Genomic DNA, 25,435 nt, shown 5'->3' with positions numbered 1-25,435 from the left:
AGACATTGGAGTAAAGATCCCTGTGATGGTGACAAGAGCCGGGAATAGGAGGAACGAGCTCCCGCAGCAGATTTATCTCCCCGGATACACAGCGATGTGCAGATCGGGAGGACGGCGGCGATGATCCCGGGATTTCCTCTCCGCTCTTTCCCGACTTCTCTGTTAGTGACGGCTACAAACGGTTGGTGGAGATGTTGGAGCAGGAGAAGCGATGGAGGAAGCGCGCTCTGCTGTCCGGTGTTTGCCGGTAAAGGGCTTTTCTCCCGGGCAGGGAAGCACAAGGGGAGAGCGGAGCTTCACTCGGACTCAGCTGGGAGGAGGCGGGGCCTGTGTCCACTATCAGCCAATAGATGCTCAGGACCGTGCAGCTCAGCAGCCAATCAGTGCGCAGTAAGCCTGTACATATAACAGGCGCCTCCAGCTCCGGCCTCAGTATTTTCCTTCCTATCAGGAGAGATTTTCGTTTTGTTTCCGCAGCACATGATGGCAGAGACTGCGCCAGCCCCCGCTCCCCCTCCCGCAGAACCGGCCGCCAAATCTCAGAAACAGCCGAAGAAATCCGCCGCCAAGAAAAGCCATAAACCCTCCGGACCCAGCGTCTCCGAGCTGATCGTGAAAGCCGTGTCCGCCTCCAAGGAGCGCAGCGGGGTGTCTCTGGCCGCCCTGAAGAAGGCTCTGTCTGCCGGAGGATACGATGTAGAGAAGAACAACAGCCGCCTGAAGCTGGCCGTCAAGTCTCTGGTCACCAAGGGCGCCCTCCTCCAGGTGAAGGGCAGCGGCGCCTCCGGATCCTTCAAGCTGAACAAGAAACAGGAGACGAAGGAGAAAGTGGCCAAGAAGAAGTCAGCAGCTGCGGCCAAGCCCAAGAAACCCGCTGCTGCCAAGAAAGCCGCCAAATCTCCGAAGAAGCTAAAGAAGGCCCCGACCACGGCCAAGAAGAGCCCGAAAAAGGCCAAGAAGCCCGCAGCAGCTGCCAAGAAAGCGGCCAAGAGCCCCAAGAAGCCGAAAGCCGCTCCCAAGCCCAAGAAGGCGACGAAGAGTCCGGCTAAGAAGGTGGCCAAACCCAAAGCTGCCAAGAGTCCGGCTAAGAAGGCTGCGAAAGCCAAGAAGCCCGCGGCTAAAAAATAAGCGGAGCCGCCCTGTCCTCGTACCCCAAAGGCTCTTATCAGAGCCACCACCTCCTCCCCTCAGAGCTGTATGATCAGTGCCACCACCACCTCCCCGCAGAGCTGTATGCTCGGTGCCACCACCTCCCCGCAGAGCTGTATGATCAGAGCCACCACCTCCCCGCAGAGCTGTATGATCAGATCTCGTACGTCTAATGTTTTTAATATACCTGATAGTGGGCGCAGTCTCAGGATGGGGGGGACGGGTGTGATCTGATGATAATGCGGGAGCTGCACTGTACAGCGCTTTACACGGAGACATTCAACGCAGATACATCAGGTGGTCCAGCAGCGGCAAATGAGTGTGACCTGAAGAAACGCATCATGGAAGAGGCGGGGACTTCAGGGGGGCGAGATTACTGTTCTGGAAGCGGAGCACATCAACCCTTGTTGGCCTCTTTTTTTTCATGAAAGAACCAATGGAGTGCAGGGGGCGTGTTTCCCAGAGACCAATGAGGACGCGCACGGGAGCATAAATACCCTGCTCCCGCCGCTGCGCTTATCACATCTGTTCTATACAGAGCTATGGCCAGAACTAAGCAGACCGCCCGTAAATCCACCGGAGGGAAAGCTCCCCGCAAGCAGCTGGCCACTAAGGCCGCCAGGAAGAGCGCTCCCGCCACTGGTGGAGTGAAGAAGCCTCATCGTTACCGCCCGGGAACAGTCGCTCTCCGTGAGATCCGCCGCTATCAGAAATCCACCGAGCTGCTGATCCGTAAACTTCCCTTCCAGCGACTGGTGAGAGAGATCGCCCAGGACTTCAAGACCGATCTGCGCTTCCAGAGCTCGGCCGTGATGGCCCTGCAGGAGGCCAGCGAGGCTTATCTGGTGGGGCTGTTCGAGGACACCAACCTGTGCGCCATCCACGCCAAGAGGGTCACCATCATGCCCAAAGACATCCAGCTGGCCCGCCGGATCCGTGGGGAGAGAGCTTAGATCTGTCCTCCACACCTGACTGTAGCACAAAGGCTCTTTTCAGAGCCACCAAATCCTCCCACAAATGAGCCGAGTCCTGAACGGTCCCTTTTCTGCGCGTATTCTCCATATACGGAGCGCGGTCGCAACCGGTAATAGACGGCGGCTGCTGTTTCCGATATTGTAGGTGATCCGCGATATTCCAGTGACCGCTCCGCCCCTTCTCTATTCTCACCTAGTCCAAGTGTGCGACATCTATTACATAACTGACGTTTTATAAGGACAGGGTAAAGTGTGTACAGAGCACAGCCCGGGTCTGTGGCGGTGGAGGCGCGGTTTCTGTACAGCAGGGGTAAATGGGGTCCTAGTGCCGCCTCTGCAGTCTTGCGGCTTTAGGTTGTTCTCTTGTTCTGATCGGAGATCTCTGCGTTTAGTTTCTATTAATAACCTCATTTGTCCCCCAGATCGGTGATGGCGCCTTTATGTGAATCTATTCTGCTTGACACTGATCGGAGCAGATCCCTCCCCCCATCGCTACAGATCACATTTGTGGTGGGTGGTTATATAATTATCGTGTATTTCCGTTTTCCCATCTTCTCTGTAGCTGGAGCCGCCGGGGGTCTGGTTACATGCAGCTCCCTGCTCTGCAGTGACAGGTAATGGCCGCCAGTCCGGCACCACAGTGACTGCCGGGGATCAGATGAGTTTTCTGTAGATCATTGTCCCTAAAATACATTTTTTTTAATTCTATTTTCTAACTTTTGACAAACTACAATGAAAGGAAAAATCTAAATAACCAACAGATCTAGCAGCGGCGCCGAGATGAGAAGAATAGAGAGGTGGGAAAAGAAGAGGACAATAAGCGGGAAATTCAAAATCGCCAACCGTTCTGTGCTCAACCAATCAGAGACGAAAGGGAGGAGCTTTACTGCTAATTTAGTACTAGACATCTCGCCCTGGAAGCGCGTCATCTCTGCAGTTCTCTCTCTGGTCCATTCCTCCTCCATATAAAGAAGGAGTCTGTGCGGCTCCGGCATCAGTTTTTGCTCACTGTAGAAGATGTCTGGTCGCGGCAAAGGAGGAAAAGGTCTCGGGAAGGGCGGCGCCAAGCGGCACAGGAAGGTGCTCCGTGATAACATCCAGGGCATCACCAAGCCTGCCATCCGCCGTCTAGCTCGCAGAGGAGGCGTCAAGCGCATCTCCGGCCTCATCTATGAGGAGACTCGCGGTGTCCTGAAAGTCTTCCTGGAGAACGTGATCCGTGACGCCGTCACCTACACCGAGCACGCCAAGAGGAAGACCGTCACCGCCATGGACGTGGTGTACGCGCTCAAGCGCCAGGGCCGCACTCTCTACGGCTTCGGAGGTTAATTGTGTTCTCTTCTGTCCTGACAACCCAAAGGCTCTTTTCAGAGCCACCCACATCTTCTATGAGAGGCTGCACCTGACTGCTGGGGTCTGATGGTCACTGCTTGTGTGACTGCCAGTGCAGGCTTTATACCCTGTACATTAAGACGTTCTGTCTGTTCCTTCTGGAGATGGTTGTTGCTGTTCTAATGATCGAGGACAGATATATACCTGGAGTGTATGGGGGATATATCCGCACTTGGCCGTTCATAGTAATTTGTGCACAGTTCTACCATATTCTGCTGATACTACGGAGCAGAAATCCAAGTCCTGGTGTTGAGTAGAGATTCTGACACCTTGTATCTTCCTGCTCAGATCCGTGTGGGTTGTAGGAGGGCTGCGAACAGTGAAAGGGAATGTGGCTGGATTGATGAATGGACTCGGAGTGTAGACTCCTATGTGACCGCGTCCTGATCACTAGACTCTGGTATGGATGACGGCCTCTGAGATAAACATAGATCCCATATACACGAATGTTATAGAATAGGTCGTGTCCGCAAACTATAAGCAGCTCTGGTGCTGAGGCCGCATGTTTTCGGGCACATGTCAGTTGATTTCTTTTATTAAGTGGCTGAAAGAGGAGCCTCCTGCTGCTTCTAACGCTGCTGAATCTATACATGCAGATTATTGCAGAAGATGCCTATACTGCGCCGACAGTGACTAACCCCCGGCATCCATTACTCGGAGAACCGAGAACCAAAACAAGAGGCAGTCTGCTAGAAGTTCCATCTGTTTGGGAATGTTAGGACATAACTTACTAGCAGCCGCACTGAAGGTTACAGGATAACCCGGCTTCCCCACTAATGCTGGTGGGAGAGTTTCCCGTCATCTACTGTATTAGCCGCACACTCTGGACCATTTGTGCACAGTTTGGACTTCACAGCGAGAAGGATTTCACAAGCCTTTAATGCCACTGGCCGTTCAGAGTCACAAAGACAAGTCAATAAGGCCTGGAAAAGCCCGACTCGTTCACAGGTAACCAGAGCGTCTGAGATGGAACCTGAGCTTCTGCTAGATGGCAGCCCTATAGTGTAAGGGCACGTTAGGGATGGCCCCATCTCCAATGTTTGGGACATATAGGAATCTGCCAAGTCCATTGCGTTCACCTTCACCTCCCAATCCAATTCCCTGCACGTCGTCTCCAGAATCTGGGACAGCACTGTGTCCGAGTCTTGGAGATTTGCATGTGACCGTTCCATAGCCAATTAGTAAACACTTTCACCACCGCCCTCCTGGGGAAACCTTCCGTGCCATGACATAGAATGTCCATTAGATGGGGCACCAGATCCTGTTGGGAGGACACAATTAATGATTATTAAATTTCCATAGCATATCATCCCGCACCACAGCGGAGACACTTTAGGGAAGACAGAGGCGGGTTATCACCACTTCTGTCTTCTCCTTTGCAACATATTGAAGTATCGCCGATGCTGATGGGTATAATGGACCCAGCGATCACTTGGCTGGATGTGGAAACGTGCAGAGGAAAAACTATAATGATGAAAGGGATTACAGCAGCACCGAGCGCAGATGGCAGTGCCTAGAAAATCTAGTACACCAGCCTCATTCTGGAGAGGTGCTGACATGAAGGATTGATCATCTCTCTCTGAGAGAGAGAAATAGAAAGAGAGAGAAAGAAAGAGAGAGAACGAGATAAAGAAAGAGACAAGGAGAGAGAAAAAGAAAGAGAGAAAGAGAGAGAAGAAAGAGTGAGAGAGAAAGAAATGAAGAAAGTAAGAGAGATAGAGATAGATAGAAAGAGAGAAAGGAGAGAGAAAGATTAAAAGAGAGGAGAGAAAAAGAGAAAAACGAGGATAATGAAAGGGATTACAGCAGCACCCCAAGTGCAGATGGCGGTGCCTAGAAAAACTAGTAGATCAGCCTCATTCTGGAGAGGTGCTGACATGAAGGATTGATCACCTCTCCCTGAGAGAGAGAGAGAGAGAAAGACAGAGAGAAAGACAGAGAGAAATAGAGGGAAAGAGAGACAGATAAAGAGAGGTAAAGAGAGATAGAGCGAAAGAGAGAGAAAGAAAGAGAGAGAGAAGAGAAGGAGAGAGAAAGAGAGGAGAGACTGCTCTATACTGTACACACTGCTCTATATACTGTACACACTGCTGTATATACTGTACATACTGTACATACTGCTCTATATAATGTGTACATTGCTCTATATACTGTACACACTGCTGTATATACTGTACTTTCAGCCCTATATACTGTACATACTGCTCTATATAATGTATAAACGTCTCTATATACTCAGCTCTATATATTGTACACACTGCTGTATATACTGTACACTGCTCTATATACTGTACACTCTGCTCTATATACTGCATACACTGCTCTATATACTGTACATACTGCTCTATATAATGTATAAACTTCTCTATATACTCAGCTCTATATATCGTACACACTGCTGTATATACTGCATACACTGCTCTATATGCTGTACATACTACTCTATATACTGTACACTGCTGTATATACTGTACACACTCCTCTATTATCAGTGACATTTATTACACTGCTGATCTGGGCTGTGCAGATGTGATGTGTTGCACTATATATACTATATACAGCTGTGCTCTGTGTGGACGCTGGATTTTGCGTCTCCGCTTTTCTCCCAATATTCCCCTTTTGCACAATAGTGGGGGTCACATAAATCCGTTAATAGTTCACAGTTTCCTCCCCGGAGAGTCGCAATGTGCAGCTGTCGCCTTATCAGAGCTCTTCCCTCCATTACAGGCCGCAGCGGTCACAGCTTCACACGGGGTAAGACACGATATCAGGCAGGTGATTGCAATCAGCCCCCGATGTGGATCATCTACTGATGTGGAACACGTGTCCCCCCAATACTCTGCACATACGGGGTACAGAGATATCACAGGTCAGGGAGGGGGCAGTCAGCGGAGGCCGTCGCCTGTGTTATCCTTCTGGGCTCTCAGCAGCTCCAGCTCGTCCCCACATCGTACAATCAGCTTCCTGTACGATAGACATTGGAGTAAAGATCCCTGTGATGGTGACAAGAGCCGGGAATAGGAGGAACGAGCTCCCGCAGCAGATTTATCTCCCCGGATACACAGCGATGTGCAGATCGGGAGGACGTCGGCGATGATCCCGGGATTTCCTCTCCGCTCTTTCCCGACTTCTCTGTTAGTGACGGCTACAAACGGTCGGTGGAGATGTTGGAGCAGGAGAAGCGATGGAGGAAGCGCGCTCTGCTGTCCGGTGTTAGCCGGTAAAGGGCTTTTCTCCCGGGCAGGGAAGCACAAGGGGAGAGCGGAGCTTCACTCGGACTCAGCTGGGATGAGGCGGGGCCTGTGTCTAGTGTCAGCCAATAGATGCTCAGGACGGTGCAGCTCAGCAGCCAATCAGTGCGCAGTAAGCCTGTACATATACAGGCGCCTCCAGCTCCGGCCTCAGTGTTTTCCTTCCTATCAGAAGAAATTTTCGTTTTATTTCCGCAGCACATAATGGCAGAGACCGCGCCAGCCGCCGCTCCCCCTCCCGCAGAACCGGCCGCCAAATCCAAGAAGCAGCCGAAGAAATCCGCCGCCAAGAAAAGCCATAAACCCTCCGGCCCCAGCGTCTCCGAGCTGATCGTGAAAGCCGTGTCCGCCTCCAAGGAGCGCAGCGGGGTGTCTCTGGCCGCCCTGAAGAAGGCTCTGTCTGCCGGAGGATACGATGTAGAGAAGAACAACAGCCGCCTGAAGCTGGCCGTCAAGTCTCTGGTCACCAAGGGCGCCCTCCTCCAGGTGAAGGGCAGCGGCGCCTCCGGGTCCTTCAAGCTGAACAAGAAACAGGAGACGAAGGAGAAAGTGGCCAAGAAGAAGTCAGCAGCTGCGGCCAAGCCCAAGAAACCCGCTGCTGCCAAGAAAGCCGCCAAATCTCCGAAGAAGCTAAAGAAGGCTCCGACCGCGGCCAAGAAGAGCCCGAAAAAGGCCAAGAAGCCCGCAGCAGCTGCCAAGAAAGCGGCCAAGAGCCCCAAGAAGCCGAAAGCCGCTCCTAAGCCCAAGAAGGCGACGAAGAGTCCGGCTAAGAAGGCGGCCAAACCCAAAGCTGCCAAGAGTCCGGCTAAGAAGGCTGCGAAAGCCAAGAAGCCAGCGGCTAAGAAATAAGCGGAGCTGCTCCTGTACTTATACCACAAAGGCTCTTATCAGAGCCACCACCTCCTCCCCTCAGAGCTGTATGATCAGTGCCACCACCTCCTCCCCGCAGAGCTGTATGATCAGTGCCACCACCTCCCCGCAGAGCTGTATGATAAGTGCCACCACCTCCTCCCCTCAGAGCTGTATGATCAGTGCCACCACCTCCTCCCCTCAGCTGTATAATTGCCGGCACCTCCCCGCAGAGCTGTATGATCAGTGCCACCACCTCTTCCCCTCAGAACTGTATGATCAGTGCCACCACCTCCTCCCCTCAGCTGTATGATAATTGCCAGCACCTCCCCGCAGAGCTGTATGATCAGTGCCACCAACTCCTTCCCTCAGAGCTGTATGATCAGTGCCACCACGTCCTTCCCTCAGAGCTGTATGATCAGTGTCACCACCTCCCCGCAGAGCTGTATGATCAGTGCCACCACCTCCCCTCCGAGCTGTATGATCAGTGCCACCACCTCCCCTCAGAGCTGTATGATCAGTGCCACCACCTCCTCCCCGCAGAGCTGTATGATAAGTGCCACCACCTCCCCCCCGCAGAGCTGTATGATCAGTGCCACCACCTCCTCCCCGCAGAGCTGTATGATAAGTGCCACCACCTCCTCCCCGCAGAGCTGTATGATCAGTGCCACCACCTCCTTCCCTCAGAGCTGTATGATCAGTGCCACCACCTCCTCCCCGCAGAGCTGTATGATCAGTGCCACCACCTCCCCGCAGAGCTGTATGATCAGTGCCTACAGGTGACAATTCTGTGTCATTAATGGAGGGAAGGGGCCGATGTGCAGCAGAGATCACGACACTTGTATCATCCTAATCAGTTATCACCACATGTAACCCTCATCTCAGTAATAGGGGTGTGAGGTTATTACTCCGATGTGAGAGTTGAAGCCTCAGTGACTGATTATAGAGGAGCCACTGTACAGCTCCGGGCACTGGGAATCTAGAACCGGAGCTTCCGCTGTATTAGCCGCCTGGAGATTTGATGCGACCCTGTGTTTCAGAGCAGCAAGTAATATCTGAAGTGTGAGTCAGGCTGAACCTTCTCTGTGCAGTGATTGGTCGCGGACATCACACGTTATTGGCTGCTCACCTTCTACAAAATAACCAATGGTATGCAGGGGGCGTGTCCACATGGAGCGAGACTAGGAGCAGAGGAGTATAAATATCCCGCTCTCTCCGCTCCTCTCATCACTTCTGTTCTCTTCTATACAGAGCTATGGCCAGAACCAAGCAGACCGCCCGTAAATCCACCGGAGGGAAAGCTCCCCGCAAGCAGCTGGCCACTAAGGCCGCCAGGAAGAGCGCTCCGGCCACTGGTGGAGTGAAGAAGCCCCATCGTTACCGCCCGGGAACAGTCGCTCTCCGTGAGATCCGCCGCTATCAGAAATCCACCGAGCTGCTGATCCGTAAACTTCCCTTCCAGCGACTGGTGAGAGAGATCGCCCAGGACTTCAAGACTGATCTGCGCTTCCAAAGCTCGGCCGTGATGGCCCTGCAGGAGGCCAGCGAGGCTTATCTGGTGGGGCTGTTTGAGGACACCAACCTGTGCGCCATCCACGCCAAGAGGGTCACCATCATGCCCAAAGACATCCAGCTGGCCCGCCGGATCCGTGGGGAGAGAGCTTAGATCTGTTCTCAAGACCTGACTGTACCACAAAGGCTCTTTTCAGAGCCACCAAATCCTCCCTCCAGACGAGCTCATTCCTAACCTCCGCCACACAGGGCTGATCCTGAATGCATCATGTATCCGGACTAGTTGTTCATTTCTCTGCAGGAGTTTGCAGCAGTTCTATAGTCGTTTTGCCTAGATAAAATCAATCAGCGTTTTAGAGACTCCTCATCCCCTTATAAGTTCTCTCTAAACTGCTGGACCTCGTTTCCTTATATTCCCGGCACTCCGGTGTGATGGAGTCACTATGGAAAGAGGGAAAGTTATGTTCCTTGTATTCTTGAAAGCGGATACTTCTCCCTTGATACTTCTCCCTTGATACTGAAAACCTATCTAGACTAAGTAGAAGGAAAAAGGTAAAACGTCATCTCCCCCAAAAGTAGAAAGGGACACGAGACACTGAATCATTTAGTGGGGGACAGATCCAGCTCCAGGCATCCCATAAAAACGTATTTATTAGTAAGTCAGAACCGCGTCTGCCTAGTGTAAGTGTACATCCCCTGTGACTCCTTATGCAGTTTGTGAGTTTTTTTGTATTATTTCCAAATACGTTTTTCTGTGATCCCTGGACCTGGATATATATCTACCTATTAGACTCCTGTATGGAACGTAAGTGACCAGTGATCGCAGGACACAAACACATTTCCGATATCTGTCCGTCCGGAAACTAAAGAAAAAAAACGGACACCAGTGCTGCAAGGCTGCAGTGTTAACCACTGAGCCACGGCGCCGCTCAACAATACTTAACTCCCTCTTTGTCTGCTCTGTATATACTGTACACTGCTCAATATAATGTACACGCTGCTGTATATGCTGTACACACTGTTGTATATACTGTACACACTGCTCTATATACTATACACACTGCTGTATATAATGTACACACTGCTCTATATACTGTACACACTGCTGTATATAATGTACACACTGCTCTATATACTGTACACACTGCTCTATATACTGTACACACTGCTGTATATAATGTACACACTGCTCTATATAATGTACACACTGCTGTATATACTGTACACACTGCTGCATATAATGTAAACTGCTCAATATAATGTACACTGCTGTATATAATGTACACACTGTTGTATATACTGTACACACTGCTGCATATAATGTACACTGCTCAATATAATGTACACTGCTGTATATAATGTACACACTGCTCTATATACTGTACACTGCTCTATATACTGTACACTGCTCTATACACTGTACACTGCTCTATACACTGTACACTGCTGTATATACTGTACACACTGCTGTATATACTGTACACTGCTCTATATACTGTACACTGCTTTATATACTGTATACTGCTGTATATACTGTACACTGCACTGTACACTGCTGTATATACTGTACACACTCCTCTATTATCAGTGACACTTATTACACTGCTGATCTGGGCAGTACAGATGTGATATGCACTATATATACTATATACAGCTGTGCTCTCTGTGTAGATGCTGGATTTTGTGTCTCCGCTTTTCTCCCTCCCCCCATCGCTACAGATCACATTTGTGGTGGGTGGGTCGTTATGTAATTATCGTGTATTTGAGTTCTCCTATGTTCTCTGGGGCTGGAGACGCCGGGGGTCTGGTTACATGCAGCTCCCTGCTCTGAGGGACCGGTAATGGCCGCCAATCCGGCACCACAGTGACTGCCGGGGATCAGATGAGTTTTCTGTAGATCATTGTCCCTAAAATACATTTTTGTATTCTACTTTCTAACAAGCTGGAAAATAGCAGCAGGAACTACAATGAAAGCACAAATCAAAATAACCAACAGATCTAGCAGCAGCGCCGAGGTGAGAAGAATGGAGAAGCGGGAAAATAAGAGGACAATAATCGGGAAATTCAAAATCGCCAACCGTTCTGTGCTCAACCAATCAGAGACGAAAGGGAGGAGCTAACTGCAAATTTAGTACTAGAAATCTCGCTCCGGAAACGCGTCATCTCTGCGGTTCTCGCTCCGGTCCGCTCACTCGCTATATAAAGGAAGGACTCTGCGCTGCTCAGTCATCGTGTTCTGCTGACTACGTGGAAGATGTCTGGTCGCGGTAAAGGAGGAAAAGGTCTCGGGAAGGGCGGCGCCAAGCGGCACAGGAAGGTGCTCCGTGATAACATCCAGGGCATCACCAAGCCTGCCATCCGCCGTCTAGCTCGCAGAGGAGGCGTCAAGCGCATCTCCGGCCTCATCTATGAGGAGACTCGCGGTGTCCTGAAAGTCTTCCTGGAGAACGTGATCCGTGACGCCGTCACCTACACCGAGCACGCCAAGAGGAAGACCGTCACCGCCATGGACGTGGTGTACGCGCTCAAGCGCCAGGGCCGCACTCTCTACGGCTTCGGAGGTTAATTGTGTTCTCTTCTGTCCTGACAACCCAAAGGCTCTTTTCAGAGCCACCCACATCTTCTTGAAAGGCTGCAATTTCCTATTCCTGCTGCCGAGACGTTCACACTATCAGTATTTGTAAGTCAAAACCAGGAGTGGAGCAATCAGAGGAAAAGTATAATAGAAGCACGTCACCCACTCCTGGTTTTGGCTTATAAATAATGATGTGAAATACTGACCGAATACTGAACGTGTGATCGTTGACTAAGGTGCGGAAACGACCCGATTAGTGAAAATCCTGCTACCAATATGTGGGAAGAGGGGCAGGTAATAATCAGCGCTGACACCGCAGGGAATCTGTATAGAATATAAGCTCGGCCGTGATGGCCCTGCAGGAGACCAATCTGGTGGGGCTGTTCGAGGACACCATCTTTATACGCTGTACATTTTAAGACGTTCTGTCTGTTCCTTCTGAAGCTGGTTGATGCTGCTCTAATGATCGAGAACAGGGATATATCCGCACTGGGCCGTTTATAGTAATTTGTGCACAGTTCTACCATATTCTGCTGATACTACGGAGCAGAAATCCACGTCCTGATGTTGAGTAAAGGAGATTCTGACACCTTGTATCTTCCTGCTCAGATCCGTGTGGGTTGTAGGAGTGCTGCGAATAGTGAAAGCGGCTGGATTGATGAATGGCCTCGGAGTGTAGACTCCTATGTGACCGCGTCCTGATCACTAGACTCTGGTATGGATGGCGGCTCCGGTGCTGAGGCCGCATTTTTTGGGCCACATGTCAGTCGATTTACTTTATAATAAATAATCTGCCATTACCAGTGGAACCCTGGAGGCAGCGGCACTAGGACCCAGAGCTGAGAGGACAGGAGTCTATAGCTACAGAAAGCGCTGCGCCACTGGTAGAGGAGCCGCACAGAAGCTCCCACAGCTGTGATGGGGACTGGACCTGCACGGGGCAGATAGAAATGGTGAAATCGCTTTAGCCGGATGTGATACAAATCCGGAGAACAAACAACCTCCGCCGGCAAAGGAATGAGCCGCTAATGTTCTGCTGCGGGATGTGATCATCAATCGGACCGAGCACAGGAGATCTGCGGTCATCACAGAGCAGAGATTCATGGCTGAAGTGACTGATCCGGCTCCATGTTACTGAGATCACACACACGAGGGCTAAGTACAGTTTATACCGGGGACAAAGCTCCTGAGGGAAGCCGGCTCCTCATAGAGCAGTGGGTGCGGCTACTACCGAGATATCTCCCTGAATTCACAGCCTTCCACCGCTGACTAGCCGCTTCCTGGATCTATGGGGGAATCGCCATTATCTGTCCCAATCACTGCACAAAGTCCTCCATCAATAAGGGCTAATTTCCGGCTATCTGCAGATTATTCTGAGGCCGAGTTCTGCGAGCGACACTCAATCTGCACTGACAGGCTGGCGGGAGAGGGGTTAATCCCTGTCAGGGCTTCTCCTCCGCTCCATCTACACAGGAGGAGGCTCCTCACTCACCGCTTATTATCCTGTGCAGATTCCCTGCGGTGTCCGCGCTGATCCTATCACTGCCCGACTAATACAAGTCTCCTATGTTCTGCCAGGAGCCTGATGTGACGCTGCCGGGTCTCGGGTGGGGGAAGTCGCCGCACACACACGGCCACTAAGGAGTTAAATGGAGGCGGATATTCCTGTATCTGGGATTGGTCGGCGACTGCGGATGTCTCTCGCTCATTGGCTGATTACAGATCCGTTGCTGGTTTTGAATTTCCCGCTCAATCTCTGTTCTTTGTCCGTCGGATTATTACCGGCCCCTCTGCTGTAGCGGCGGTCGCTGTGTATACCGGTGGGGGCAGCTCTACCCCGCTGATAACACCGGGTCCTGCCCTCCCAGCTGTCTGCCCCCAAACACGGGGATGGGTTTTCTTATCGGTTGCCATTATTATTCTGGGGAGGTTATAACAGTCTTTAGAGGCGCCATCCATCCAAACATTAGTGTCCAGGACGTGGTCATCACACAGGAGTCTCCGTACCCGGTACACAGGGCGTCCATCTATCCAGCTGCCTCATACAGCCACATTCCCTGTGAATATTCGCTGCCCCCTGTTCAGTATAATATGCAGCAGAATCAACACATTCACCTCACGGCAGCACTGTAGTAACCGCATCACATCGGGGCTTGTACTGTGTGCATAGAGGTCTCTGGGAGGCAGTGTGCGGATATATCCCCCATAAATCTGTTAGGTTTCTGTCATGCCCCCAAACACGGGGATTGTTCTCCTGATCGGTCGCCATTATTATTCTGGTGAGGTTGTAACCGGATTAGATGGAGCCGAGTCTTTTCTCTATGATTCTGCATGAGACTCTTCTGGGGATGGAGCTGCTCGGGGACTTGATACATACAGCGATCCCCGATCTGCTCTAATAAATTAATCCATGAAGGGGTGAAAGGACATGTGACTTAAGGTACCTTCACACGAAGCGACGCTGCAGCGATAGCGACAACGATGTCGATCGCTGCAGCGTCGCTGTTTGGTCGCTGGAGAGCTGTCACACAGACCGCTCTCCAGCGATCAACTATGCCGAGGTCCCCTGGTAACCAGGGTAAACATCGGGTAACTAAGCGCAGGGCCGCGCTTAGTAACCCGATGTTTACCCTGGTTACCAGCGTAAAATCTAAAAAAAACAAACAGCACATACTTACATTCACGTCCCCCTGCGTCCACTTCCTGACTGACTGAGCGCCGTACAGTGAGAGCAGAGCGGTGACGTCACCGCTGTGCTGCTTTCACTTTCACTTTGCGGCGCTGAGTCAGAGGAGGAAGCAGACTGCAGGGGACGCAATGTGAGTATGTGCTGTTTGTTTTTTTTACATTTTACGCTAGTAACCAGGGTAAACATCGGGTAACTAAGCGCGGCCCTGCGCTTAGTAACCCGATGTTTACCCTGGTTACCAGTGTAAAATATCGCTGGTATCGTTGCTTTTGCTTTCAAACACAACGATACACAGCGATCGGACGACCAAATAAAGTTCTGGACTTTATTCAGCGACCAGCGACATCACAGCAGGATCCTGATCGCTGCTGCGTGTCAAACGAAACGATATCGCTAGCGAGGACGCTGCAACGTCACGGATTGCTAGCGATATCGTTATAATGTCGTTTCGTGTGAAGGTACCTTTAGAGCAGAATCCTGGAGATCCCGGAGCTTGTGCTCCCAGCAGACGTGTCCGCAAACACACACAATGCCCTAAGTGCCGGGAGCAGAAGGGACGATCTCCCTCGGCAGTTTTAGCTCCAGTGCAGGATGATGCGCAGATCGGCGGATGTAGGGATTGTAGGTGGTCAGTGAATCGGAGTCCACAGTCAGGTGGGAGCTGGGAGGTCTGAATATCTGGTAGGAGCCCTGACTACAGAAACAGCAGTGAATAGAGGAGTGCGGGGCGGCGGCGGCTGATTCCAGAACCAGATTCTCGGCAGATTGGGTTCCCATCGTTCAGATGTCTGAGATCCCTTGTAGTATCGGTCGCTGAATATTCTCATAGTGACGATGCTGGAGTATTTTTTTCGTCGATTTTACATTTATTGAGCAGTTGTTTTTTTCCCCAAAATTAAATTCATAAGACTGGAGCTTGAGCCGGCAGCCACCTCCTGTGCTCGGTGAAACCGATCTCATCCCGCTCCCTCCCCGCAGCTGGTATTATAGGGAACAGCTACTGCGCTACTAACACGGGAACCAGACACCTGTGTGCTAGAAAGGCCGCAGATCAGTGAGGAGCAGGACGCCAAATACCGCGCACGATCTACATCTCACTAGGACACATCTGCAGATGAAGACGGAACAAAACCCTACGAGGCAGCGGAGAAGCAGCTCTTCTAGTGAGGGTGTGGGTGGCTCTTAGAAGAGCCTTTGGGGTGAGGAGCAGAGGAAGGAGCCGATCACTTGGCGCTGGTGTACTTGGTGACGGCCTTGGTGCCCTCGGACACGGCGTGCTTGGCCAGCTCTCCGGGCAGCAGCAGGCGCACGGCGGTCTGGATCTCCCGGGAGGTGATGGTGGAGCGCTTGTTGTAGTGAGCCAGGCGGGAGGCTTCCCCTGCGATGCGCTCGAAGATGTCGTTGACGAAGGAGTTCATGATGCCCATGGCCTTGGAGGAGATGCCGGTGTCGGGGTGGACCTGCTTCAGCACCTTGTACACGTAGATGGCGTAGCTCTCCTTCCTGCTCTTCCTCCGCTTCTTGCCGTCCTTCTTCTGGGTCTTGGTCACGGCTTTTTTGGAGCCCTTCTTGGGCGCTGGGGCAGATTTGGGATCAGCCATAATGAAAGCAAATAGTTCTTGTCACAAGTGAGAAGAAAATGATCCTGACTCTCCCAGAGCAGCAGCATTTATAGCCAGTCCATGCAAATGAGCACTGATGACAGATCGCTGTGCTATTGGGTGAGAAAATCAGGTGATCAACATCAGAAGCTCCGCCCTCTGAAGTTCATTGGTTATTCCATAAATAAATCTCCCCTCCATCAGACTGTGCTGTAACTCCCCATATACTGCTGCGATATATGCCCATATAGCAATGTATACCCTCATATAGTGCAATGTATGCCCATATAGCAATGTATACCCTCATATAGTGCTTTACAACTCCATATTGCATTGTATAAACTCCAGACGGTGCTGTATACCTTACACATAATGCTGTGTATCGCATGTAGCACTGTAACCCCCCGTCCATATGTGCTATATACTCCCCTTATAGTGCTACACACACCATGTTGCACTGCATACCCTCCATAGAGCGCTGGAAACCCCCATGTCTCGTTTTTACCCATGCATAGTGATGTATACCCCCCTATAGTGCTGCATTCTTCCATATAGGAGCTTTTACCTTGGTAGATCCTGTGTGCCGGTTTGCTGCCGGTTGTGACTTTATTGCTCTCGGGTCGGTGCGATTCTCTCACTGATGTTCTCACTGTCGCAAGTGATCGGAGGACGCCACCTATTGCAAGCGGCAGAGGAGCAGTGATCGGATCTCGGCCTCTCCCCTGTGCTCCTCACCCGGATCTCTCTCAGCTGACCAGATTGTCTGTGCAGAGCCCAGGACTGATCGCTGCGACATTTCCCCAACTAGAAACAACTGGTGAGCACCGGCAGTAACGGAGCGGGAATGTCCGAAGCAACAAATCACCTGCGAGTAGGATGGGGCCACCGATCAGTCCGTGTACCGGCTCCCCGCTATGTCCAGCGCCGCTTCTGCGGATACTGCGCCACTAATCAGGGACTCCAGGGGGTGATCACTATACAAGAGCGGATCGTCCGACCCGACACCGGGCGTCGTGCTGCCTCCCCCTTTGGTGAGTATGACACTATCGGCAGTGACTTTAGCAAGAATCGCTGATGTGAAAGTCGCCTTTTGCAGCAGATCTTGCAGTTTTTCTGCATCTGCCGCGTAACGGGTCACTCACTACAGCAACATTGCGTTCGGCCTCATTCATTCACTATGGGATTTGCCAGAAGGGTAACACAGGCGACGGCCTCCGCTGACTGCCCCCTCCCTGACCTGTGATATCACTGTACCCCGTATGTGCAGAGTATTGGGGGGGGGGGGGGGGGGTTGTGTTCCACATCAATAGATGATCCACATCGGGGGCTGATTGCAATCACCTGCCTGATATCGTGTCTTACCCCGTGTGAAGCTGTGACCGCTGCGGCCTGTAATGGAGGGAAGAGCTCTGATAAAGCGACAGCTTCACAGTGCGACTCTCCGTGGAGGAAACTGTGAAATATTAACGGATTTATGTGACCCCCACTATTGTGCAAAAGGGGAATATCGGGAGAAAGGCGGAGACGCAAAATCCAGCGTCTACACAGAGCACAGCTGTATATGGTATATATAGTGCAACACATCACATCTGCACAGCCCAGATCAGCAGTGTAATAAGTGTCACTGATAATAGAGGAGAGTGTACAGTATATACAGCAGTGTACAGTATATAGAGTAGTATGTACAGTATATAGAGCAGTGTATGCAGTATATAGAGCAGAGTGTACAGTATATAGAGCAGTGTACAGTATATACAGCAGTGTGTACAATATATAGAGCTGAGTATATAGAGACGTTTATACATTATATAGAGCAGTATGTACAGTATATAGGGCTGAAAGTACAGTATATACAGCAGTGTGTACAGTATATAGAGCAGTGTACACATTATATAGAGCAGTATGTACAGTATGTACAGTATATACAGCAGTGTGTACAGTATATAGAGCAGTGTGTACAGTATAGAGCAGTCTCTCCTCTCTTTCTCTCTCCTTCTCTTCTCTCTTTCTTTCTCTCTCTTTCGCTCTATCTCTCTTTACCTCTCTTTCTCTGTCTCTCTTTCTCTCTCTCTCTCTCTCTCTCTCTCTCTCTCTCTCTCTCTCTCTCTCTCTCTCAGGGAGAGATGATCAATCCTTCATGTCAGCACCTCTCCAGAATGAGGCTGATGTACTAGTTTTTCTAGGCACCGCCATCTGCACTTGGGGTGCTGCTGTAATCCCTTTCATCATCCTCGTTTTTCTCTTTCTCTCTCCTCTCTTTTAATCTTTCTCTCTCCTTTCTCTCTTTCTATCTATCTCTATCTCTCTTACTTTCTTCATTTCTTTCTCTCTCTCTTTCTTCTCTCTCTTCCTCTCTTTCTTTTTCTCTCTCTCCTTGTCTCTTTCTTTATCTCGTTCTCTCTCTTTCTTTCTCTCTCTTTCTATTTCTCTCTCTCAGAGAGAGATGATCAATCCTTCATGTCAGCACCTCTCCAGAATGAGGCTGGTGTACTAGATTTTCTAGGCTCTGCCATCTGCGCTCGGTGCTGCTGTAATCCCTTTCATCATTATAGTTTTTCCTCTGCACGTTTCCACATCCAGCCAAGTGATCGCTGGGTCCATTATACCCATCAGCATTGGCGATACTTCAATATGTTGCAAAGGAGAAGACAGAAGTGGTGATAACCCGCCTCTGTCTTCCCTAAAGTGTCTCCGCTGTGGTGCGGGATGATATGCTATGGAAATTTAATAATCATTAATTGTGTCCTCCCAACAGGATCTGGTGCCCCATCTAATGGACATTCTATGTCATGGCACGGAAGGTTTCCCCAGGAGGGCGGTGGTGAAGGTGTTTACTGATTGGCTATGGAACGGTCACAAGCAAAAACTCCAAGACTCGGACACCGTGCTGTCCCAGATTCTGGAGACGACGTGCAGGGAATTGGATTGGGAGGTGAAGGTGAACGCAATGGACCTGGCAGATTCCTATATGTCCCAAACATTGGAGATGGGGCCATCCCTAACGTGCCCTTACACTATAGGGCTGCCATCTAGCAGAAGCTCAGGTTCCATCTCAGACGCTCTGGTTACCTGTGAACGAGTCGGGCTTTTCCAGGCCTTATTGACTTGTCTTTGTGACTCTGAACGGCCAGTGGCATTAAAGGCTTGTGAAATCCTTCTCGCTGTGAAGTCCCAGCTCTGCGGGGGGAGGTGGTGACACTGATCATACAGCTCTGCGGGGAGATGGTGACACTGATCATACAGCTCTGAGGGAAGGAGTTGGTGGCACTGATCATACAGCTCTGCGGGGAGGTGCTGGCAATTATACAGCTGAGGGGAGGAGGTGGTGGCACTGATCATACAGTTCTGAGGGGAGGAGGTGGTGGCACTGATCATACAGCTCTGAGGGGAGGTGGTGGCACTGATCATACAGCTCTGAGGGGAGGAGGTGGTGGCACTTATCTTACAGCTCTGCGGGGAGGAGGTGGTGGCACTGATCATGCAGCTCTGAGGGGAGGTGGTGGCACTGATCATACAGCTCTGAGGGGAGGAGGTGGTGGCACTGATCATACAGCTCTGCGGGGAGGAGGTGGTGGCACTGATCATACAGCTCTGCGGGGAGGTGGTGGCACTGATCATACAGCTCTGCGGGGAGGAGGTGGTGGCACTGAAAATACAGCTCTGCGGGGAGGAGGTGGTGGCACTGATCATACAGCTCTGCGGGGAGGAGGTGGTGGCTCTGATAAGAGCCTTTGTGGTATAAGTACAGGAGCAGCTCCGCTTATTTCTTAGCCGCGGGCTTCTTGGCTTTCGCAGCCTTCTTAGCCGGACTCTTGGCAGCTTTGGGTTTGGCCGCCTTCTTAGTCGGACTCTTCGTCGCCTTCTTGGGCTTAGGAGCGGCTTTCGGCTTCTTGGGGCTCTTGGCCGCTTTCTTGGCAGCTGCTGCGGGCTTCTTGGCCTTTTTCGGGCTCTTCTTGACCGCGGTCGGAGCCTTCTTGAGCTTCTTCGGAGATTTGGCGGCTTTCTTGGCAGCAGCGGGTTTCTTGGGCTTGGCCGCAGCTCCTGACTTCTTCTTGGCCACTTTGTCCTTGGTCTCCTGCTTCTTGTTCAGCTTGAAGGACCCGGAGGCGCCGCTGCCCTTCACCTGGAGGAGGGCGCCCTTGGTGACCAGAGACTTGACGGCCAGCTTCAGGCGGCTGTTGTTCTTCTCTACATCGTATCCTCCGGCAGACAGAGCCTTCTTCAGGGCGGCCAGAGACACCCCGCTGCGCTCCTTGGAGGCGGACACGGCTTTCACGATCAGCTCGGAGACGCTGGGGCCGGAGGGTTTATGGCTTTTCTTGGCGGCGGATTTCTTCGGCTGCTTCTTGGATTTGGCGGCCGGTTCTGCGGGAGGGGGAGCGGCGGCTGGCGCGGTCTCTGCCATCATGTGCTGCGGAAATAAAACGAAAATTTCTTCTGATAGGAAGGAAAACACTGAGGCCGGAGCTGGAGGCGCCTGTTATATGTACAGGCTTACTGCGCACTGATTGGCTGCTGAGCTGCACGGTCCTGAGCATCTATTGGCTGATAGTGGACACAGGCCCCGCCTCCTCCCAGCTGAGTCCGAGTGAAGCTCCGCTCTCCCCTTGTGCTTCCCTGCCCGGGAGAAAAGCCTTTTACCGGCTAACACCGGACAGCAGAGCGCGCTTCCTCCATCGCTTCTCCTGCTCCAACATCTCCACCGACCGTTTGTAGCCGTCACTAACAGAGAAGTCGGGAAAGAGCGGAGAGGAAATCCCGGGATCATCGCCGCCGTCCTCCCGATCTGCACATCGCTGTGTATCCGGGGAGATAAATCTGCTTCGGGAGCTCGTTCCTCCTATTCCCGGCTCTTGTCACCATCACAGGGATCTTTACTCCAATGTCTATCGTACAGGAAGCTGATTGTACGATGTGGGGACGAGCTGGAGCTGCTGAGAGCCCAGAAGGATAACACAGGCGACGGCCTCCGCTGACTGCCCCCTGCCTGACCTGTGATATCTCTGTACCCCGTATGTGCAGAGTATTGGGGGGACACGTGTTCCACATCAGTAGATGATCCACATCGGGGGCTGATTGCAATCACCTGCCTGATATCGTGTCTTACCCCGTGTGAAGCTGTGACCGCTGCGGCCTGTAATGGAGGGAAGAGCTCTGATAAGGCGACAGCTGCACAACGCGACTCCCCAACCAAACACATGAACATCTCCGGGGAGAAAACTGTGAAATATTAACGGATTTATGTGTCCCCCACTATTGTGCAAAAGGGGAATATTGGGAGAAAAGCGGAGACGCAAAATCCAGCGTCTACACAGAGCACAGCTGTATATAGTATATATATATATATATATATATATATATATAGTGCACATCACATCTGCACAGCCCAGATCAGCAGTGTAATAAATAAGTGTCACTGATAATAGAGGAGAGTGTACAGTATATACAGCGGTGTACAGTATATAGAGCAGTGTCTACAGTATATACAGCAGAGGTCTGACAGCCACAGAGGTGCGTTTCGAGGTCAAGCAGCCGCAGTGCTGCATTTTGAGGTCCGGCAGCCGCAGCGGGTGTTTCTAGATATGGCAGCAACGGCAGAACATTTTGAGGTCTGTCTTTTGCGGCTGTGCATTTCGAGGTCAAACAGCCAGGGCGGTGCTTTTCGAGGTCCGACAGCCGTGGAGGTGAGTCTCGAGGTCCTACAGATGCAGTCGTGTGTTTTGAGGTCTGGCAGTCGAGGCAGCAAGTTTCGAGGTTCGACCGCCATGGATCTGTGTTTTGAGGTCCAACAGCTGCGGTGTTGTATTTCGAGGTCCGACAGCAGCGATAGTGTGTTTCGAGGTCTGACAGCTGTGGAGGGGCGTTTCTACTTCCGACAGCCGCTGCGGTGCGCTTCGAGGTCTGGCAGTGGCCGCCACGCGTTTCGAGGTCCGACAGCCGCAGAGGTGCGTTTAAGGGTTTGTGTCCACGTTCAGGAAACGCTGCATGTTTGTCGCTGCGCAGAGCCGCAGCGTCAAACACGCAGCGTCCAGATGTTACAGCCTAGTGGAGGGGATTTGATCAAATCCCGTCTCCACTATGCGTGGTAACAGTCCATACCTCCCAACCATCCCGGATCCAGCGGGACTGTCCCAATTTTGACAGTCAGCCCCGCGATCCTGGGCGGGACATTAGTTGTCCCTCACTGGTTGGGAGGTGTGTATATCACCCTGTCAGCTCCCTGAGCCCCTGCACCCACAGAGCAGCATATTGGCTGCTCTGTGCGCACAGGACCTGTTATGAAGTCACATGATGGGAGGAGTCAGGGGGTCACATGACGGGAGGACCTCTGTGTACAGGACTCTGCTGGTTGTCATGGCGCTGGAGGAAGGTAAGCGTATGTGTGAGGTCAGGAGGTGTGTACAGTGTGGATATAGCATAGCCATTTGTGTAAGAGGTGTATGGATCAGAGCAGCGTGTGAAAGGTGTATGGAGCGGACTCGTGTGTGTAAGAGGTGTACGGAGCAAAGCCACTTGTATACGAGGTGTATGGAGCGGAGCAGCGTGTGAAACGTGTATGGAGCAGAGTCGTGTGTGTTAGACGTGTATGGAGCGAAGCCACGTGTGAACGAGGTGTGCAGAGCAGAGCCATGTGTGTACAAGGTATACGGAGTGGAGCAGCGTGTGCAATGTGTATGGAGCAGAGCCGTGTGTGTACGAGGTGTATGGAGCAGAGCCTTGTGTGTACGAGGTGTATGGAGCGGAGCCATGTGTGTACGAGGCGCACGGAGCAGAGCCGGGTGTGTACGAGGTGTACGGAGCAGAGCTGTGTGTATGAGGTGTACGGAGCAAAGCCGTGTGTGTATGAGGTGTACGGAGCAGAGCCGTGTGTACGAGGTGTACGGAGCAAAGCCGTGTGTATGAGGTGTATGGAGAGGAGCCGTGTGTGTATAAGGTGTATGGAGCGGAGCCGTGTGTGTACGAAGTGTACGGAGTGGAGCCGTGTGTACGAGATGTATGGAGAGGAGCCGTGTTTGTATGAGGTGTATGGAGCAGAGCCGTGTGTGTACGAAGTGGAGTCGTGTGTGTACGAGGTCTATGGGGAGGAGTTGTGTGTGTATGAGGTGTACGGAGCGGAGCCGTGTGTGTGCAAGGTATACGGAGCGGAGCAGCATCTGCATGGAGCAGAGCTGTGTGTGTATGAGGTGTACGGAGTGGAGCCGTGTGTGTATGAGGTGTACGGAGCGGAGCCGTGTGTTGTACGAGGTGTATGGAGTGGTGCCGTGTGTGTACGAGATGTATGGAGAGGAGCCGTATGTGTACGAGGTGTACGGAGCGGAGCCGTGTGTGTGCAAGGTATACTGAGCGGAGCAGCGTGTGCAATGTGTATGGAGCGGAGCCGTGAGTGTACGAGGTATACAGAGTGGTGCTGTGTGTGTACGAGATGTATGGAGCAGAGCCATGTGTGTATGAGGTGTACGGAGCAGAGCTGTGTGTGCAAGGTATACGGAGCGGAGCAGCATGTGCAATGTGTACGGAGCGGAGCTGTGTGTGTACGAGGTGTACGGAGTGGAGCCGGGTGTGTATGAGGTGTACGGAGTGGAGCCGTGTGTGTGTGAGGCGTACGGAGTGGAGCCGTGTGTGTGCGAGGTGTACGGAGTGGAGCCGTGTGTATATGAGGTGTACGGAGTGAAGCCGTGTGTGTATGAGGTGTACGGAGTGGAGCCGTGTGTGTATGAGGTGTACGGAGCGGAGCTGTGTGTGTACGAGGTGTACGGAGCGGAGTCATGTGTGTACGAGGTGTATGGAGTGGAGCCGTGTGTGTACGAGATGTATGGAGAGGAGCCGTGTGTGTAATGAGTAGTGTTGAGCATTCCGATACCGCAAGTATCGGGTATCGGCCGATACTAGCGGTATCGGAATTCCGATACCGGGATTCCGATACTTGGCGCGTATCGGATACCAGAATCGGAAGTTCAATGATTCAAAATTCAGAAATTCAGCCAATGAGAAAGATTCCAAGTGTGGGCACATCCTGTTTAGCCTGGAGGGCATGAAACTACTGGCAAGGCTGTGATTGGCTGCTGAAATGATGTCATGATGCAGTTTAAAAGTCGCTGGCGCCATTTTGCGATCACTCTGCTGTGAATTCAGTTAGTGACAGGACGCTGTTTGCTGACTGAGGGACAGTTTAGAGATAGCGATTTGCTTCTTTGTGCTTTCCAAAGGCTAATTTAGCAACCGCTGTGTTCACCTACTATTCACCTTCCTTTTGCCTTGTAGCGCTGTTTTCACAGCGATCTGCAGGGTCTGTGTGTGTGTGTGTGTGAGTGCAGCCCACTCTCTAGTCTGAGTGCAGCCACATAGGCCATCCATAGCTGGTTGTATTCAGTTCAGGGAGGGTGGTTCATTGCCTCATACTGTCCTTTTTTTTTTTTTTTTTTGAAGTAGTGCAGGCTGCTGCACATTTTTTCCAAAAATTCCTATTAGTGTCTTTCCACCCGTCTCCAGCTAATTTGTGGAAAAACACTACATAGGATAAAGTAGAGGAGGGTTTTTGGGCCTTGCAGCGCCGTTTACGGCTGTCTGCACGGTCTCCGTGTGACTGCAGCTCGCCCTGTAATCTGTGAGCAGCTATAGCCTGGTTGTCTCCAGCTCAGGGTTTTTCACTGCGTCATACCGCCAAATCAATTTTCTTTTTTTTCAAAGTAGTGTAGTCTGCTGCTAATTTATTTTAAAAAATCCTATTAGTGTCTTTCCACCCGTCTCCAGCTAATTTGTGGAAAAACACTACATAGGATAAAGTAGAGGAGGGTTTTTGGGCCTTGCAGCGCCGTTTACGGCTGTCTGCACGGTCTCCGTGTGACTGCAGCTCGCCCTGTAGTCTGTGAGCAGCCGTAGCCTGGTTGTCTGCAGCTCAGGGTTTTTCACTGCGTCATACCGCCAAATCAATTTTCTTTTTTTTCAAAGTAGTGTAGTCTGCTGCTAATTTATTTTAAAAAATCCTATTAGTGTCTTTCCACCCGTCTCCAGCTAATTTGTGGAAAAACACTACATAGGATAAAGTAGAGGAGGGTTTTTGGGCCTTGCAGCGCCGTTTACGGCTGTCTGCACGGTCTCCGTGTGATTGCAGCTCTATCCGTTGTCAGTTCAGCCCCAAAAAAATAAATAAATAATAAAGTTCACCAAACACACCAGTTACACCACTTTACATTTGTGTAGGCCACATTAGCTCATATTCAAGTCTAGTCCACACTTTAGAAAATTAGTGTGTCTTATACCTGTTAGGAGGAGTTGCTCAGGAATAAGCACACAAAGCCGTTAGTACTTTTCTGCTTATCTTTATCAGTCAACCAAGATGAAGAAGGCAGTGAGTAAGGCACGTGGGCGTGGGCGTGGGCGCGGAGCAGGGAGGGGACGTGGGGATTCTGTGCCTGCTGCGGGCACCGGTGAGTCATCAGCAC

General features: G+C 51.5%; 7 protein-coding genes across 7 annotated transcripts; 6 read left to right on the top strand and 1 right to left on the bottom strand.

The window, feature by feature from the left end:
• Positions 1-480: 480 nt before the first annotated feature.
• Positions 481-1,143, top strand: LOC143784827 (histone H1.01-like). Its single transcript, XM_077273458.1, has one exon. The coding sequence runs from the start codon at positions 481-483 to the stop codon at positions 1,126-1,128; it is 648 nt and encodes a 215-aa protein (XP_077129573.1). The 3' UTR covers positions 1,129-1,143.
• Positions 1,144-1,687: 544 nt separating this feature from the next.
• On the top strand, positions 1,688-2,285 carry LOC143784826 (histone H3). The gene has a single exon (XM_077273457.1). It carries the CDS (start codon positions 1,692-1,694, stop codon positions 2,100-2,102), a length of 411 nt encoding a protein of 136 aa, XP_077129572.1. The 5' UTR covers positions 1,688-1,691; the 3' UTR covers positions 2,103-2,285.
• An 855-nt stretch (positions 2,286-3,140) lies between these two features.
• On the top strand, positions 3,141-3,452 carry LOC143785713 (histone H4). The gene has a single exon (XM_077274797.1). It carries the CDS (start codon positions 3,141-3,143, stop codon positions 3,450-3,452), a length of 312 nt encoding a protein of 103 aa, XP_077130912.1.
• A 3,486-nt stretch (positions 3,453-6,938) lies between these two features.
• On the top strand, positions 6,939-7,637 carry LOC143784824 (histone H1.01-like). The gene has a single exon (XM_077273456.1). It carries the CDS (start codon positions 6,971-6,973, stop codon positions 7,613-7,615), a length of 645 nt encoding a protein of 214 aa, XP_077129571.1. The 5' UTR covers positions 6,939-6,970; the 3' UTR covers positions 7,616-7,637.
• A 1,224-nt stretch (positions 7,638-8,861) lies between these two features.
• On the top strand, positions 8,862-9,300 carry LOC143784823 (histone H3). The gene has a single exon (XM_077273455.1). The coding sequence runs from the start codon at positions 8,871-8,873 to the stop codon at positions 9,279-9,281; it is 411 nt and encodes a 136-aa protein (XP_077129570.1). The 5' UTR covers positions 8,862-8,870; the 3' UTR covers positions 9,282-9,300.
• Positions 9,301-11,381: 2,081 nt separating this feature from the next.
• Positions 11,382-11,693, top strand: LOC143785714 (histone H4). The gene has a single exon (XM_077274798.1). The coding sequence runs from the start codon at positions 11,382-11,384 to the stop codon at positions 11,691-11,693; it is 312 nt and encodes a 103-aa protein (XP_077130913.1).
• An 8,059-nt stretch (positions 11,694-19,752) lies between these two features.
• Positions 19,753-20,429, bottom strand: LOC143784822 (histone H1.10-like). The gene has a single exon (XM_077273454.1). It carries the CDS (start codon positions 20,398-20,400, stop codon positions 19,753-19,755), a length of 648 nt encoding a protein of 215 aa, XP_077129569.1. The 5' UTR covers positions 20,401-20,429.
• Positions 20,430-25,435: the final 5,006 nt, after the last annotated feature.

The sequence above is a fragment of the Ranitomeya variabilis genome, chromosome 7 (genome assembly GCF_051348905.1).
Source record: "Ranitomeya variabilis isolate aRanVar5 chromosome 7, aRanVar5.hap1, whole genome shotgun sequence".
NCBI lineage: Eukaryota > Metazoa > Chordata > Amphibia > Anura > Dendrobatidae > Ranitomeya > Ranitomeya variabilis.
The sequence above is the reverse complement of the archived record's forward strand: the minus strand, read 5'-3'. Positions and strand labels throughout refer to the sequence as shown.

Coding starts and splice junctions, on each gene's coding strand:
- LOC143784822 (XM_077273454.1), bottom strand. CDS start 20,400: ATGATGGCAGAGACCGCGCCAGCCGCCGCTCCCCCTCCCGCAGAACCG.
- LOC143784823 (XM_077273455.1), top strand. CDS start 8,871: ATGGCCAGAACCAAGCAGACCGCCCGTAAATCCACCGGAGGGAAAGCT.
- LOC143785713 (XM_077274797.1), top strand. CDS start 3,141: ATGTCTGGTCGCGGCAAAGGAGGAAAAGGTCTCGGGAAGGGCGGCGCC.
- LOC143784826 (XM_077273457.1), top strand. CDS start 1,692: ATGGCCAGAACTAAGCAGACCGCCCGTAAATCCACCGGAGGGAAAGCT.
- LOC143784827 (XM_077273458.1), top strand. CDS start 481: ATGATGGCAGAGACTGCGCCAGCCCCCGCTCCCCCTCCCGCAGAACCG.
- LOC143785714 (XM_077274798.1), top strand. CDS start 11,382: ATGTCTGGTCGCGGTAAAGGAGGAAAAGGTCTCGGGAAGGGCGGCGCC.
- LOC143784824 (XM_077273456.1), top strand. CDS start 6,971: ATGGCAGAGACCGCGCCAGCCGCCGCTCCCCCTCCCGCAGAACCGGCC.